At 41.1% G+C, this 16,373-nt stretch overlaps 1 protein-coding gene across 2 annotated transcripts in view; it reads right to left on the reverse strand.

Moving 5' to 3' along the window:
• Positions 1-16,373, reverse strand: part of GIPC2 (GIPC PDZ domain containing family member 2) — a 75,429-nt gene that overhangs the window by 34,004 nt on the left and 25,052 nt on the right. For both annotated transcript variants that reach the window (XM_059689095.1, XM_059689094.1), the window contains exons 2-3: positions 12,263-12,448; positions 1,842-2,022 (exon numbers count right to left, since the gene is read on the reverse strand). In XM_059689095.1, coding sequence (XP_059545078.1) covers positions 1,842-2,022; positions 12,263-12,448 — 367 coding nt within the window. The remainder of the gene's footprint in view (positions 1-1,841; positions 2,023-12,262; positions 12,449-16,373) is intronic.

Genomic DNA, 16,373 nt, shown 5'->3' on the forward strand with positions numbered 1-16,373 from the left:
ATAACCCACAGCACCAGCAGAATTTAGGATGCTGAAATAATATACCTTCTTTAGGAAAATCATACCCAGTGTTCTTCTCAAGTCTATTCATGGAATTCTTAGGAGGCAACAAAGAAAACATAGGAAAAGGTTAACTCTGGAAAACAAGATTATGAGGCAGAGATAAACGTAGAAAGAAAATTATATTCCTTGGGCTGTACTATGAGAATGACTTTGATTTACAGAGTCTAAATCAAATACTATTCCTGCCCAGCCAGCATGGCTCAGTGGTTGAGCGTCGACCTATGAACCAGGAGGTCATGGCTCGATTCCTGGTCATGGCATATGCCTGGGTTGTGTACTCAATCCCGAGTGTGGGGCATGCAGGAGGCAGTTGATCAATAATTCTCTCTCATCGTTGATGTTTCTATCTCTCCCTCTCCCTTCCTCTCTGTAATCAATAAAAATATTTTTAAATAATAAATCAATCAGTGAAATACTATTTCTCTCAAACTGTCTACGTGCTATCAATTTACGTACTGTGGCACCTGGGAAGTTGGTTACCAAGCAAAGCCACTTCAAAAGGAACAAGTGCTGGCCCACCTTCCTCTGTGAGAGGCGAGCTCAGATGCTGCAATGCACCACGCAGCATCACCTTATCCATAGCCGGGTTTCTAGAGTGGCCCCCCCAGAGCAGCACCGGCATACAGCATTCTTTCCTTACATCTTCTTGGAACTCTGTCTCCCACAAGTAATATAACCTATACTGTATTTCTATTAAAAGACACAGAATCACATGGAAGCAGAAAACATTTTCCAATTCCATATGGCTAGGATCTGCCACTTTTTTGCTCAAGGAAGAAGTGTAATTCCCCAGACCCACTGCATCCTCCCATCATGGTCATTAACTACCCTGAGAAAAGAGCCACTAGGGAAGCCACAAGGAATATTTCTGTTCCCTGAGCAAAGGAAAGAACACCAAGTGGGTGGGGTCATGGATGAGTAAGGGCAGGCCCAGAGTAATTCTGAAGATATTTTCACACTGATGAACACTAGGCCGTCACTCGGCTTATTAAAATAGTGCTGGGTACTGAGAGAAGCTGGCACCTTTTCCTGGAGACGAGATGGCCCTGGGGGTTTGAACAAGAGCTGGAACACAGCTGCCATGGCTAAAACCAAGCAAGTACAGATGTCACACCAAAGTAATTTCATACCATCCCACCCTGCCAATTCTGAATGCCAAAGGAGGAAAAGTCTTTAAAATAGACTAGACAACTATTTTAAATACCACTTCTGTGTGTAACTAAAGTTTTTGCTATTGCGGTCCAGGAATGACAGTTAATATAGTTTAGAGAACTTAATAAAAATCGAACTGCTTAGGAAGATGAACACAACACAATGTGCAGTTCTTGGCTTGGAACAACCACATCAAACTCAAAGACTCTGTAACTCCAAATGCCTTTTTTAGAGAATGTCCTTCTAGGCCTTTTTTTTTTTGTCCTTCCATGTTTGTTTTCCTTATAAGTAGTACTATCTATTATTTCCTATGTTCTTAAATGATACGCCAGAAGCACGTGGCACCACACCACAGTACTCATTTCCCTTAGAGAGTTAAGTCAGGGAAACTGGAAATTTCAGGGGGACAAGTATCTAACCACTCCACTATACATCTGAAACTAATATAAAATAATATTAAATATAAACGGTAATTAAAAATACTTATAAATAGAAAATGTAAAAGAAAAAAACAATTCAGCACAAAGAAAAGTATAAGTATGAAAAGTATATAAATAGTGGTAATAAAGGGTAAGGAATACACACACACACACACACACACACACACACACATAAAACCAACTTACCAAATGCCTTCTTAGGTTCTATTAAATTCATGGTAAAGAGTTCCTCTTTTTTTAATTCCTTTAACTTCTTAGCAACATCAAAATGACGCCACCCAACAATATTTTCTCCATTTATGGATTCAATATGATCTCCCACACAGATTGTTTTAACTGAGTCAATTATGCTGCCCTCTTTAATTCTCTGAAAAAAAAAATTAAGGATATTGCTTAATGTAAAATAGAACTTTGTAACATTACTTTTCATGTTCTTGAGACATAACATATAATATATTAACATATTAACAATGCAATTTAATGCTCAGTTAAAGATGGAAGACCAAGCAACAAAAGACAACCATCTTACCTCCACCCATTCTTCTTCTTTCTTATCATTCAGAATTCAGCTCCATCCCAGTCACCACCTCCTCTGAGAAGCTCCTCCTGACATCCTCTCCAGCCCACTCCCCCGAGATTAGGTAAGGTACCACTCTCATCATGCTTCTGCAGTACTTTTTGCTATATATGCTGAGCTCTAAGCTAAGCACTTTACATTTACTATCTCATTTAATTTTAACAACCTTAATGAGAGTCTCATGTCTCAGGAAAATTGAGACTTAGGGAGATCAAGTAATTTGCCAAGTTCAACATAACCACTATGCAATTGTTTATTTACCTTGGGGATGTAGATGGTCTTATTCACCATTGTATGCCCTGTAGCTAGCACAACGCCTGCAGAGAGGAGTCTCTCCATAAATGATTATTAAATCATTTCGACATGAAGCCCATTACATAAGAACAGAACTTGAGCTTTTTCTACTGGCTATATTTTTTAACCCTTCGCTAGAAATGCCATGACTCAAGACTTCATACAACCTTATCTAAGAAAATTGACACTTAATAAAAGACAGGTGTGTTTACCATTTGGGGAGCCAATAAAAATGATTTTTATAGCATCACTAGAAGCCCAGTGCATGAAAATTCATGCACTGGAGGGGGAGGGGTCCCTCAGCCCAGCCTGCCCCCTCTCACAGTCCGTGAGCCCTCAGGGTGGGAGGCAACCCTGCGATCAGGGGAAGGCAACACCCCCATCACACCTCTGCTGCTGCCACTGCTGGCAGCGCAAGTCTTGGCAGGCCCTGGTTAGCTGAGCCTAGGGCGGCCCTGGGTGGCTGCGCAGCCAACATCAGAGGCTTTCCTGCACCTCAGGCATCAGCTGGGCAACCGACATCCAAGGCTTGCCTGCACCTTGGGCCGACCCTAGGCGGCTGGGCAGCTGACATCCGAGGCTTGCCTGCACCTTGGGCCGGCCCTAGGTGGCTGGGGGGCTGAGGGCGGGTCCGGCCGCACCAAGTGCCTGCCACCCTCCCCTGCCCTGGCATGGCTGAAAGGACTTGGGGACTCCGATGGGGCTGAGGGGATTGGGCGCCACCATATTATGGCTATGAGTGCCGCCATCTTTCTGACAGTGTGATGTTCAATTTGCATATTCCCTCTTTATTAGATAGGATGTTCCACATATATTTTAGGTGAGAACTTAGAAGTCAAAGAGAAATTTCAATTGATTATTCTTAAATCTATCTTACCCAGATACAATACTACAGCCTCAAAATGAGGGCTAAGACTCCCTAAGAGAGCACTAAGAATTTCTGAAGAAATTTTAGGAATGCCAGAAAACTGCACAAGTGACAACCCTGCAAAGGATGGACAAGTTCCTCCACAGAGATAAGGAATGGAGCAAAATGAAGGCCATGACCAGCCTCAGGTGTCACAAATCCTTCCTGGGAATAATAGGATAGGAATACCAGGGGCTGCTGCTACCCTGTATAATAAAAGCCTAATATGCTAAGTGTCCAGTTGATCGGTCATCTGTTTAACCAATCAAAGCATAATATGCTAATGATATGCTAAGGCTACTCAACCGCTCACTATGATGTGCACTGGTCAACAGGGGGCAGACAGTCGACCAGTCACTTTGACGTGCACTGACCACCAGGGGGTAGACACTCTGACTGGTAGGTTACTTTGCTGCTGGGGTCTGGCTGATTGGGACTGAGCAAGACAGACCGGATATGCCCTGGAGCCCTCCCACGGTCCCTCCCTGGCTGGCCAACCTCCCGTGTTTCTCCCCAGCCCCAATCATGCACCGGTGGGGTCCCACGGCCTTGCCTGTGCCCTCTTGCAATCTGGAACCCATCAGGGAGTGTCGGAGAGCCGGTTTCGGTTTGATCCCGGAGGCATAAAAGGCTAATATGCAAATTGACCAAACAGCAGAACACTGGTCACTATGATGCACACTGACCACCAGGGGGCAGATGCTCAATGTAGGAGCTGCCCCCTGGTGGTTGGTCAGTGCACTCCCACAAGGGGAGCACTGCTCATCCAGAAGCCGAGCTCACGTCTGGCAAGCCCAGCGGCAGTGGTGGGAGCCTCTCCCACCTCCGCAGCAGTACTAAGGATGTCCAACTGCCAGCTTAGGCCTGCTCCCCTACAAGAGGGCACAGGCCAGGCTGAGGGACCCCCACCCCCCCCCAGTGTACAAATTTCATGCACTGGGCCTCTTTTCACTCTTGCCAGGTGGAAGAATAACATCTGAATCAGCTGGCTAATGGATCACTGTGTACAATAGTTAAGAGAGAAATTGATCTAATGTACCCCAGCTTCTCCATAATATTGCCAAAAGAAAAAAGTTGTAAAAGACTAACCTGGGAAAGTTGGGCATTTTTAATTTTTAAATTTTATTACTAATATTCCAAAACTCACAACAGGTTTCTTTTTTATCCTGAAATTTTAAAAGCACTGCTATGTTCACTGTAATAGTTACTATGCTTTATGCCAATGACACAATAATGCTGATTCAAACAGAACTTATCAATATTATTAAAATAGTTCATTATAAAGCAAAGAAACCAGAAATTTCATTATCTAACTGGCATTGTTTTATTATAAGTGCACATTAGCCTTATAAGCTATGGAAACAAAGAAGGGTAACTACAACATACTACTCACAGAAACATAAGCCAGATTAAACAGAACACTAGAATCCAAAGATCAAACAAAAAATCTCCATAGCCCATAAACACAGACAATGGTGAGGTAAAAGGCCTCGGGTGGGGTGGGAGCCAGGTGGAGGGAGGGCAAAGAGGGGGAAATGGGGGACATCTGTAATACTCTCAACCAAAGAAATCCCTAATATTCTGTCACCTAACCATTCTTGAAGCACTAGAGAATGTGAAAATCTGTAACTCTTGACTTTTTTCTTAATTTTTATTCTAAGTTATTTCTTGATACATTCTGAACCTATTTTTCTCAATCAACTGTACCAAACAGTTTTCAGTTTTACATCTAATTTTTCATTTAAGACATGGTTATAATTTTGTTTAAAGTAAGTGTTATATAAAACTAACTAAATAAAACTCTTTAAAGACCTGTATGAATCTTACCGGTAAATTAAAGGGCAGAGCAACAGGGTCACCTGGCCCTGTGAGTAGCCACGGAAGCCACCAGAAGAGTGCCCAGACAGAGGGAGGAGAGGCAGAAGTCAGCAGGTGAGAATCCAGGTGAGCAAGAGAAAAGTCAAAGCATATGTAATCATCATGGGCAGCAGATATGGATCTGGGATGAAGAGACAGGAAAGTCAACATAAGAAACTTGGAGGAAGAGTACCATAAGGTGAACCAGATACAGAAGCAAAGTGGGAGACATTAATTATATGTGCCTGAGCCTTAGCTTCCTAAGTAGATAAAGAAGGAAGTGGCAATTGAGACAAATTTCTGAAATCTAATATGCTTTGATAATCATAACCATAATTTGATAGAGATTAATAATATTGCTAAAAGAGCTACTCAGGCACAAAGGACTAGGAAGGGGTAAAAAGAGGCATTAATTCTATACTTATATTTACTGCATCACTTAATATCATTCACTATAACACTCAGAACTTTCCTTCACCTGACTTTGGAGGTTGATGCGGAAAAAAGCAAAGAAGACATTAAATATATTTTTGGAACATAGGAATTTACAACATTATTAAACTTAGAGATTCCCAACCATTTCAGACATTATGATAGTATCTTCCATTATTACACCCCATATATTTACAGAACTCTGTCTTCTCATCACAGGTATCAGCAGAACTCTAAGGTGGCCTCCCACCACCCCGCCAACCCCCCGAAAGTCTTAAGCACCAGATTCAAAGTTGTTTGAGCTGCAGGCCCCACCGCCATGGTCAGCAACTTTGAGATCTGTGCTGACCCTCCCAATACTGTCCTGAAACCTTATTCACATTTGTAAATAATTATTTCATTTAGTCCTCTCAACAAATCTAGGAGGGGAATATTTAATATCCCATTAGTGGATGAGGAAATCAAAGCACAATGAAACATGGCTTACCCAAAATAACACAGCTAATAAACAACAGAATTGGGTTTCAAATGGAAGTGGTATAACTATAAAATGCCATGCTCTTTCCACAAAACACTAAGAATCAGACAGATCTAACTAACCCAAGATCAAATATCTAGTTTAAAAAAAAAAAAGGCAGATGAGATGACCCCAAGAGCAGAGTTTTGGGTTATAGCTATTCAAAATGATCTATCACTTTGGTAATCATTTGGCAATATATAAATGTATCAAATCAATATGCTGTGCATATTAAACTTACATAATGTTATGTATGTCAATTATATCTCAATAAAGCTAGGGGAGAAAATGACCTATCACCTTTGAACTCTGCAATCTCTTTTTTGACAACCCCACCTTTCCACTTTACTTTTGCTCACTTCTCCTAAAGCTGCTCTTCATCCATATCACAGCTTCTGGACCTCAAACATTAGCTAATTTCTCGGATCACTACTTCTCTTCTGGCTTTACATGCCTCTTCTCACGGGTTCTAACTTCCATCCTAGAGCCCTCTGACCCCTTGAACTTGTATGTTTCCAACCTTGCTGATTATTAGTTCTGGATAATTACGTAATCAAAAAGTTAGAAATATATAAGTACCATCTTTCTCAAAATAATGATCATGCTACATAAAATGTGATTGACTTAATTCTACTAATGTAAAAGTACCCCAAATCATAAAGATTTCTACAAGAGGATATTCTATAATGACCATTTTGTGTTTGTTTATAAATCAATTCAAAATAAATTTAGTTTTCTTAAGCCAATTTAGCCTCATTCCTTAATCACCTGGTATAATCCCTTATTTCTATTTTGAATCAAAGTATAAGTCTTCTCTTAAACTAGGGAAGCAGCTAACAATGGCTCATATAGCCACTTGTTTTTATATAGCTCATGAGATATGAGTAATTTTTACATTTTAAATGGTTGGGGGGAGAATAATTGTGACATGTGAAAATTATACTAAATTCAAATTACAGTGCCTATAGATAAGGTTGTACTTATTTAGAATACATCTATGCTCATCATTTAAGTGTTGTATATAACTGCTTCTGTGCTGCAATGGCTGAGCTGAGTAGTTGTAACAGAGAGTGTGTGATCCTAAATTGTAATGAACCCTAAAATATTTACTATCTGGCCCTTTATAGAAAATGTTTGCCAAATCCAGTCTTAAAATGTTATAGGAATGTAAAAAATTTGTTCTTTAAATATACTCAATTTTCTGACTGATATATATGTATATAATTTTTCCTGGGAAATGTTGAGACTTCAGTACTAAAATCATAAATGTTTAAGTCTGTTGTCTTTTCACCTGAAGAGTTTGGACCATGCAGAACTATTCAATATATTTATCTGCATTGATCTCATCTCTTACTTATGTGATGATGTGTTATTATTACTATTATTCAGGTACTAGCTATCTATAATAATAGAAGGGTAATATGCTAGTTAGACCAGATGTCCTTCCGGACGACCTTCCCAACGAAGCCGGGTCTGTGAGGGAAGCCTGGGTCTCGGGTGCCTGCTGGCAGCCGCAGGTAAGCCCAAGTCCTGGGTGCCAGAGAGAAGCTGGTGCCAGCAGCAAGGGGAAGGAAGGCCTACTCCTGCACGATTTTCATGCATCAGGCTTCTAGTCAATTATAAGTATGTAAAACATTTCATATGTGTCATCATTTTATACCTAAATAATCCTATAAAGTAGGTGCTAATATTCCCATTTGAGAGAAGGCATAGAGAGGTTTAATGACTTGTCCAAGGTCACACAGCAAGTTAATGAGTGGTTAAACCTAGACTAAAAGCAGGCCTATCTGATTGTAAGTCATGTTCCTACACATTACACTACACTGCCTTCCTAGGCATGGAATCCTCCCTCCTGACCTTCCCCTTGTCTGAAGCCCTACCACACTCTCCTACTCTGACTTCAACCTACCCAACTTCCAGCCACCACTAAAAGCATATCAACTACTCACTTCAGCAGCACATACACTAAAACTGGAACTATACAGAGAAGATTGCATATCATCCTTGCACAGGGACCATGCTAAACTCTTGCAAAGTCCCTTTTTTTCCTGCTGATCTTGGCAAAAATAAACTCAGGAATGGTGAGCCAGAAATTAATGAAATTGATTACTTCTACCGAGTGGGGGAAATGAGTAGTGGGATAGAAGGGGTGAGGGGGTGGGGGGGAGAGTAACACATCTCTGAATATCTTTTAACATAGTTTTGACTTTTGAATCATGTTAATATTTTACATATTCAGAAAAAAATAAGTCAACAAGAATGAGAGGAATAATTCAACCTCAACTGAGAGAAGCAATTGGAATCAACAGCATTTCAAATGAATAACAATTATGGGCCCGTGGGAGCAGGAGAAAACCAATTCCCAGAAACTTTTGAATAGAATCCTTTGATTATATACATCCATTTAGTTTAAAGACAATAGATGCATACAAATCCTAAACTCTTCTTAATAGGCCTATTTTTAACAGTGTGAATATAGCAATTCTAAAACTATTCTGAGAAAGTGTTTCAATGATTTTGAAAAGTATGGGGAAGCCTAGAAGAACTCTGCAGGACAGGAATATAATTGGAAGTATAATAATCTACAATAATAAAAGCGTAATATGCTAATTAGACCAGACATCCTTCCAGGACGAAGCTGGGGCTGCAGCCACCGTGGCTGCAAGAGAGGGGTCCAGGCATCTGCGGCTGCGAGGGAGGACTGAGGCAGCTGCCTCAGCTGCAAGGGGCGGATCGAGGCAGTGAAGGCCTCTAGTAAATTTATAAATTCTAAAATGCATGTTTTCTAACCCTGCCCCTGAAAGGACCTAGAAACAGTGACACTCCAGCAGCAATGAATGAGTACAACAAGTATCCAATTCTGATTTTGAAATATCAGTCCTCACTAAAAAAACAAGAGCTCCTTACAGAAATGGTTGGTTCCAGACCTAGGGGAAAGAACCTATAAGATGAAACTAGAATATCTTGTGCCAAAAGGAAGGAACTGCTCACCAAAATGACAGGAGCTATGTCAAAAGGATACAAGAGCAGCTGAAGGGGCTTCCTGCAGGCCACTCTCAGAGGACTTCAGCATCAAAGTAAACAATAGTAATGGACCATAACCCACTGAATAAAATAAGAAACCACCTGTCCATGCTGATAATAGAAAGCCAAAAAATAAGTGGAGTGTTTTTTTTTCAATAAGAAGGTTTTAAAGAAATATATAAGGAATGATGAAATTAGAAAAACTGCCATTTTGCAACCATTATAGTAAAGACTGATTCAGGCAAAACTTACCAATAGATGCAAAATCTATGGGGTACAAGTAAGAGAACGGGATATTTTCATAATCTCAAAGTATCTCCCTACAAATTGCTGGAAAAAAATTAACTCTGCAGTGTATAAGACTGGCAGACACTAACTTAGACAAGTGACAAAAATTAACATCATAAATGAGACAAACCAACACAACACACCTTCTGCTGTAGTACACTGAGAAGGACACACATCACTTATCTAATTTCCCTGCCGAAAATGCGTAACCTGCTTTTCAACATGAGGAAAAATCAGAAAAGCCCAAATTGAGGGATATTATATAAAAGGCTGAGGAACTTTTCTAGAATAAAGATGACTAAAAAGACATGACAACTAAATGAAACCCATGATCCTATATTGGACCTATACCGGGGAAGAGGCGGGTGGGGAGCTAGAGAGGAATGTATTAGGACAACTGATAAAATTGCAATATGGACACATTAGATTAGTTTAAAAGCATTTGTCACTGACAGGTTTCCTGAATTTCATAGTTGTAATATCTATACCAATAAAAGGGTAATATGCTAATTAGACCAGATGTCTTCTGGATGACCTTCCGGACATCCTTCCTGACAAAGCCGGGCCCTGGCGAAGCTGCCCTGCTCCTGGTCCTGGGTGCCTGGGGCTGTGGCCCAGGCAAAGCCACCCCGGTCCCAGATTGTCAGAGGCATGTCCGACTGTCAGACATCCCCCAAGGGGTCCCAGATTAGAAAGGGTGCAGGCTGGGCTGAGGGACACCACCCCCCTCCTGTGCATGAATTCCATGTACCGGGCCTCTAGTAGTCATATATAAGAGAACATCATTGTGCTCAGTAACTACATTCTGAAGTATTAAGGGATAAAGGATGACATATGCAATCCACTTTTTCAAATGGTTCAGGAAAATTATATATATGTCTATGAGTGTGCCTGTACATATAATACATGTGTGAGAGAGAGAAGAAGAAAGCAAATGTAGTATATGGTAAAAATTGGAGATCTGAATAAAGGGTTTTATAGGAGTTCTTCATGTTATTATTACATTGTTTCAGCAAGTTTGAAATTATCCCCCCTCAGTTTTTAGAAAATCCCACCAACCATGTACATAGTATAATACTCATTTCTCTTCTAAGTTGAACTATATGTCAGCAGTTTGGTGTATATACCACCTCTTTTTGCCATCATGTTCTCTGTCTCTACAGGGCCAGTGACTAGAGCTCTGAGGCAGGCACGTGTTTGACAAGGCATTAAATAAAAAATAGAAACACAAGCTCTGAACATCAGAGGCTAAGATATAAAAAATCCACGCATGTTTGCAAAACTTCCAAGCCCTTCCCTGCTGACATTAGAAAGGCATTGCTGCGTGTGCCCCATGTCCTGAGCTTCCCCCAGATAATCCCACATGACTTTCCAACTCACAGATTTTCCATTTGGTCACCCACTCAACCTTCAGCACTGTCATATCTTTTGCAGAGCTAAAAATAGCCATTCTATCCAACGGGAAGTTAAATAAGGTACTATTTACAATTAAGAAGATAACTTCCCTAAGACTGTTTTTTTAATGATGACAGTGCATCAGCAAATCCAGGATGCTGACAAAATACAGGCATGGAAGCATGCTCTATTGCGTGAAGTTTATCATGTATTCTTAGCTCGGTAGTAGGATTGCCAGCTCTGGAGTCAGATCTCTTGGAGTCAAATCCTGAATTTGTCCAGCTGGAAAAGATAGAGCAAGCTACTTAAACCTCCTGGTCCTGTTTTCTACCTCTGTAAAACAGAGGTTGATAACAGTGCCCGTGGATGGATCTCAGACATTAGGTTGAACAAAAGAAGCCAGGAACAGTAGAGTACATAATATATGATGCTACCTATATGATGTTCAAGAACAAGCAAAACTATGGCGATAGAGGTCAGAAGAGTGGCTGTCTTTGTGGGGAAGAGCTAAAAATACTGATTGGGAAGGGGCACAAGGGAGCCTTCTGGGTGGTAGAAATTAAATTTTCCTTCATTTGGGTGGTGGTTTCATATGAGTAAGTATATAAATATTCATTAAGCTGTACATTAAAAATTTGTTACACCTCAACAAAAAAGTAAATAAAATGAAAAGCACAGTACCAACCAAATAGAACTATTATAAGGATTAAATGAGAAAACGTATGCAAAGTACCAGGTTCACGATAAGTCAGTGTTCTTACAACTACTTATTACAATAATATAACTGTTATTTTTAAGAGATGAATCTACTTTTCTTTTTGCCACTCCTGTTCTTATAGTTTTTTTTATACCATTTCAAACTTCCTTCTCTTGCCTTTGCAGCTCCATAGTGCTCTCTTTCTATTTTGATAAAAGAATTATAACATTTAGAAAAGTTTGAAGAGCTTTTTTAAAGAAGTAAATAAGATGACCAAAAGTATATGCACTTGGAAATAACACTAAATCAGGAAATCGCATGGAAACCATCAGATGTTAATGAACTACAGACCTAAGAGAGTTCATATGGATGAGTAGGCACCAGGGCCAGATTTTCAGTAAGTTCTAAATTCTAGAGGAAGTTTAAACTGAACAGAAGAAACTCAAGGAAAGGGTAAACAAAAAATGATGTCTTTAAAGCATTTTTTAGTGAAACATTACCAATCTATCCATCCCTTCTTAAAGGGCTCTCACCCTGAAGTTCTTTTCCAACTGTCTTGGACCTGGTAGATTTTCTGAAGTGTTACTCCCAGGTCACACAGGAATTTTTTCAGACTTACCTTTATGAAAGCACAGCCAGTACCATTATCTGTAATGGTGAGACCAAGTGAATCCTCAGATTTATACACATTCACACTTTTTTTGATCCCTTTCACGTGGGCAAATATGAAATCTTCAAGACCTATTTGTGATCCTAAGAGTTTTTCCATGTCAACTTTAGGTGTGTTTAAAGTGCAATATAAGATCTGCAAGAAGAAAAAAAAAACATTTCAGGTCAGTTTCCATCAGAAAAACATTCTGGTCATTCATTTACTTAATAAATATTTGAATGACATAGTCCCTGATTTATGACATAAGAGGTTAGTTACATCAATAAAGTACAGGGTAGGAAATATTGTCAATAGCGTGGTCAGGTGCTGGAAATTTCAAGGGAACACTTTGTAGGGTATGGGATTGTCTAACTACACCTGAAACGAATACAAAATAACATTAAATGTAAACGGTAATTGGGAAAAAAAACAATTTTGAAAAAAGGTCATATCAACAATATTAGGTACTTTTTATTGTTCCCCATAAACCAGACTCTGTGCTAGGTAAATTACATCCATTATCTGCTTTAATGCTCACAATAACTTTACAAATACATTATCATCTCCATATTACAGATGAGGAAATTGAGTCTTAGTAAGAGTAAATAATTTGCCTTAAGTCACTAAGCCAGTACTTGTCAATCAAGATTGAGTTCAGGCCTTGCCAATTTCAAAGTGGTTTAATCTTCGATCACCTCCCATTGACAGTGCTGAAATCAAAGGTTGTGTTCCCAAAAGTCAGGTCATGCTATCTATACCACAATGAAAATACATGCAAGACTATTTTTAAAAACTGGTAACAAAATGTTAATGAGGAAAACTTTATTTTACATTACAGTGCTTGAGAAAAGAAATTTAATTAGTGAATGAGGGGCTAAAATAAAAATGTCTAAAATGAACCTTACAGATTAATCCAATTCCTTAATTTTAAAAAAGAGGAAACTGAATTCTGGGGTGTGTAATGCAGCTTGCCAAAGTCACAGGATGGTAGAGGCAGAATAAAAAACTAGAACATGTGCCCTAACCCTAAATTTAACTGGCAACCTCCTGACGCATAGGACGCCACACTGCAAAGCTGTGTGGAGATTTTAAAGGCACTTCTTACAATGATCAAGTTTTTATTTGACCTCATTTTCCTTCAAAAATAGGATTCATTTTACTGAAATCTGCAGTGCTATTCTTAAGTTCGTCAACCATCCTTTGGGTAATTTGTGGGCCCAAATACAAAACTATGGAAGAGGACAAGGAGGATTGAAAACATGGCCTTGGTTTAGAAATAATGTACCAAACCGAAGAAGGACATTTTAACAGAACAGTTTTATACCAAAATGGCTAAATGAAAAATGTTTTTAATTTTTAGAAAAAGAGGGAGAGGGACAGAGAGAAAGAAACATCGATGTGAGCACAACATGGATCGATCGGCTGCTTCCAGCATGCCCCCCCACCACCTGGGCATGTGCTCTAACCCTAAATTTAACTGGCAACCCCCTGATGCATGGGACGACACTCAACCCACTGATCCACACTGGCCAGGGCTTAACTTTTTATTAAGTAATATTTGCCACAAAATATTGTTAGTCCTTTCATCCCAGAGCCTTGCTCAAACCTTCTCCCTATAGTTCTAAGTTTCACACCATTCCTAATTCCCACTGGAACCTTCAGCCTTAACATAGCCATAAATCTCAGAAGCCTCGTGAATCTCAGACATGGTATAAATACTACTTATTAAATTGCTTTTTAAGCCACATCAAAATGTATCTGAATAGAAACAGCTCCCGCTGCTATACAATTAAAAGTCCAGCGTGGCCTGCACAGCTCTGACCAAACTTCAGAGGTGTGTGAAAGAAGCTAGTGATGAGGACAGGGGAAGAGGCCCGCAAGGTACCAAATAAAAGCCTACAAGGAAAACTACTGCCCCCACCCTTTCCTCTTTTCATCCAAGTCTATGAGCTGTGCTAACTGGTTGGCCTTTAAATTTAACCCTTTGTGTTCTCATGGAGGACATAATATATTTGACTTTGAAGTTAGTAAGTTTTTGCAAATGTTCCCTACTGTAAAAATTGTATTATTCACAGGAAAAAAAGTCATTCAAGACAAGAATGGGTCATATTTCCTATTCTAATGGTAAAATCAATGGTTTAATTAGTCCACTAACAAAGATCATTAATCATGGGTGGAGGGTGAAAGGAGTATGCATAGCAAACAGCTTTTCCTGACTTCCTTTCTCAAAATGATGAGAATCCTATCTAATAAAAGAGAAACATGGTAATTGGCGTACGACCCCTACCCTTCCCATTGGCTAATCAGCGAGATATGCAAATTAACTGTCAGCCAAGATGGCGGCCGGCAGCCAGGCAGCTTGAAACTAACAGGAGGCTTGCTTGCTTCAGTGACGGAGGAAACCAACGTTCCCCGCCTGCCTTGCCGGCCTCTGAGCCTGCAGTTTGAAACATTTTAACAAATATAGAAGCTAAACAAAACCCCAAAAACCAGCTTTCAGCGAGCTGGGATCTCCGAGCTGGAGTCAGAGGTGGAGTTATACATTGTTTCGAACCGAAACAAACCAGACACCTACTTTCAGCAGTGGAGGCCTAAGAGCTGGAGCCTCAGAGCTAAAGCTGGCCCAGAATTAAAAAAAGAAAAAAAGGAGCGGTTGGGAGCTTCCATCACCTGCCAGCCTGAAAACAGCCCTCAGCCCCTCACCCAGACTGGCCAGGCACCCCAGTGGGGACCCCCACCCTGATCCGGGACACCCTTCAGGGCAAACCAGCCAGCCCCACCCATGCACCAGGCCTCTACCCTATATAGTAAAAGGGTAATATGCGGAGAAACTAAGATGGCGGCATAGATAAACACCGGGAAATTGCTGCTTCCCACAACAATTGATAAATGCATCAAAAACACAAGCCGGACTCATCCAGAACTACAGGAGAGCTGGCTGAGTGTAAATTCTACAACTAGAAGGAAAGAAAAGCACACTGAGAGCCAGAGGAGCTGCGGAGGTGGAGTGCAGAGGTACGGGGGCTCGCGTGGAAAGGGTCTGGCACCTGAGGACGCGGCTGTCTTTTTGAATCCGGAGGGAGACACAAGCTCCCCACGGCTCTGAAATCTGGCTCCGGGAAGTCTCTGGGGAACCAGGACTCATACGGGGAGAAACTGGTCTCTCTGGCAGCGGGCGAGCTTGAGGGCAGCTTTCCCTCAGAGGTGCTTGCAGCCATTGCCGGGACACTGGGACTCACGACTCCTTAGGGCGGGGCTGAGGCTCCGCCATAGCTGCCTGCTCCGCCCTTTGATTCCTTGAGACCCCGCCCCGCCCAGGCTGCAGCAGAGGCTTTTGCATATGAATGCCCCGGCCATTTGCAACCTGTAATTATCTAACCGCAGCCGGGCCAGATAGACCCAGAGCTTCCAAAAGAAGGCCCAAGGCCCCACAGCAGCTTGCATTGCTACACAGCTGAGCATCATCAGGGCACTTCCAAACGCCAAAAAAAGGAAGGGGAATCTGCAGTTCTCTTCATAGTTCCTGCTGTGTAACCTCAGGCAGAGGCTAAATTAGCACATCCTTAGATCCAAGAGCCACTGTACCCAGTGGTCAGAGGGGGACCATCCAGATCACAACTCCTCAGATCCATAAGGGACACACTCAGGGTGCAGTCTCAGTGAGCACCAAAGCCCCACTGAAGCAAGTCTTGCCCCAGAAGGGTGTCTTCAGCACAGAAGTTCTCCCACCATAGACACAGCTAATTCTCACTGCCAATTGGCCTGGAGGTCAATTCCTCCCCGTGAGCTTACAACAACCAAGGCACCAAGAGTGTCCACCTCAGGTAACTGGGGAGGCTGAGCCACTGGGCCCTACAGGACACCTAGCACACAAAGCCATTCTATCAACACAGGGAAGCAGCCAAAATGCGGAGACAAAGAAACAGGTCACAAATGGCAGAAACGGAGGAAAGCAAACGACTGGATATAGAGTTCAAGGCCACGTTTATAAGGTTTTTCAAGAATTTTATGGAAACCGACGATAAATTTAATGAGTCCCTCAATAAGTATAGTGAGACCATGGAAGACATGAAAAAGGACC

Source organism: Myotis daubentonii, chromosome 3, assembly GCF_963259705.1.
Source record: "Myotis daubentonii chromosome 3, mMyoDau2.1, whole genome shotgun sequence".
NCBI lineage: Eukaryota > Metazoa > Chordata > Mammalia > Chiroptera > Vespertilionidae > Myotis > Myotis daubentonii.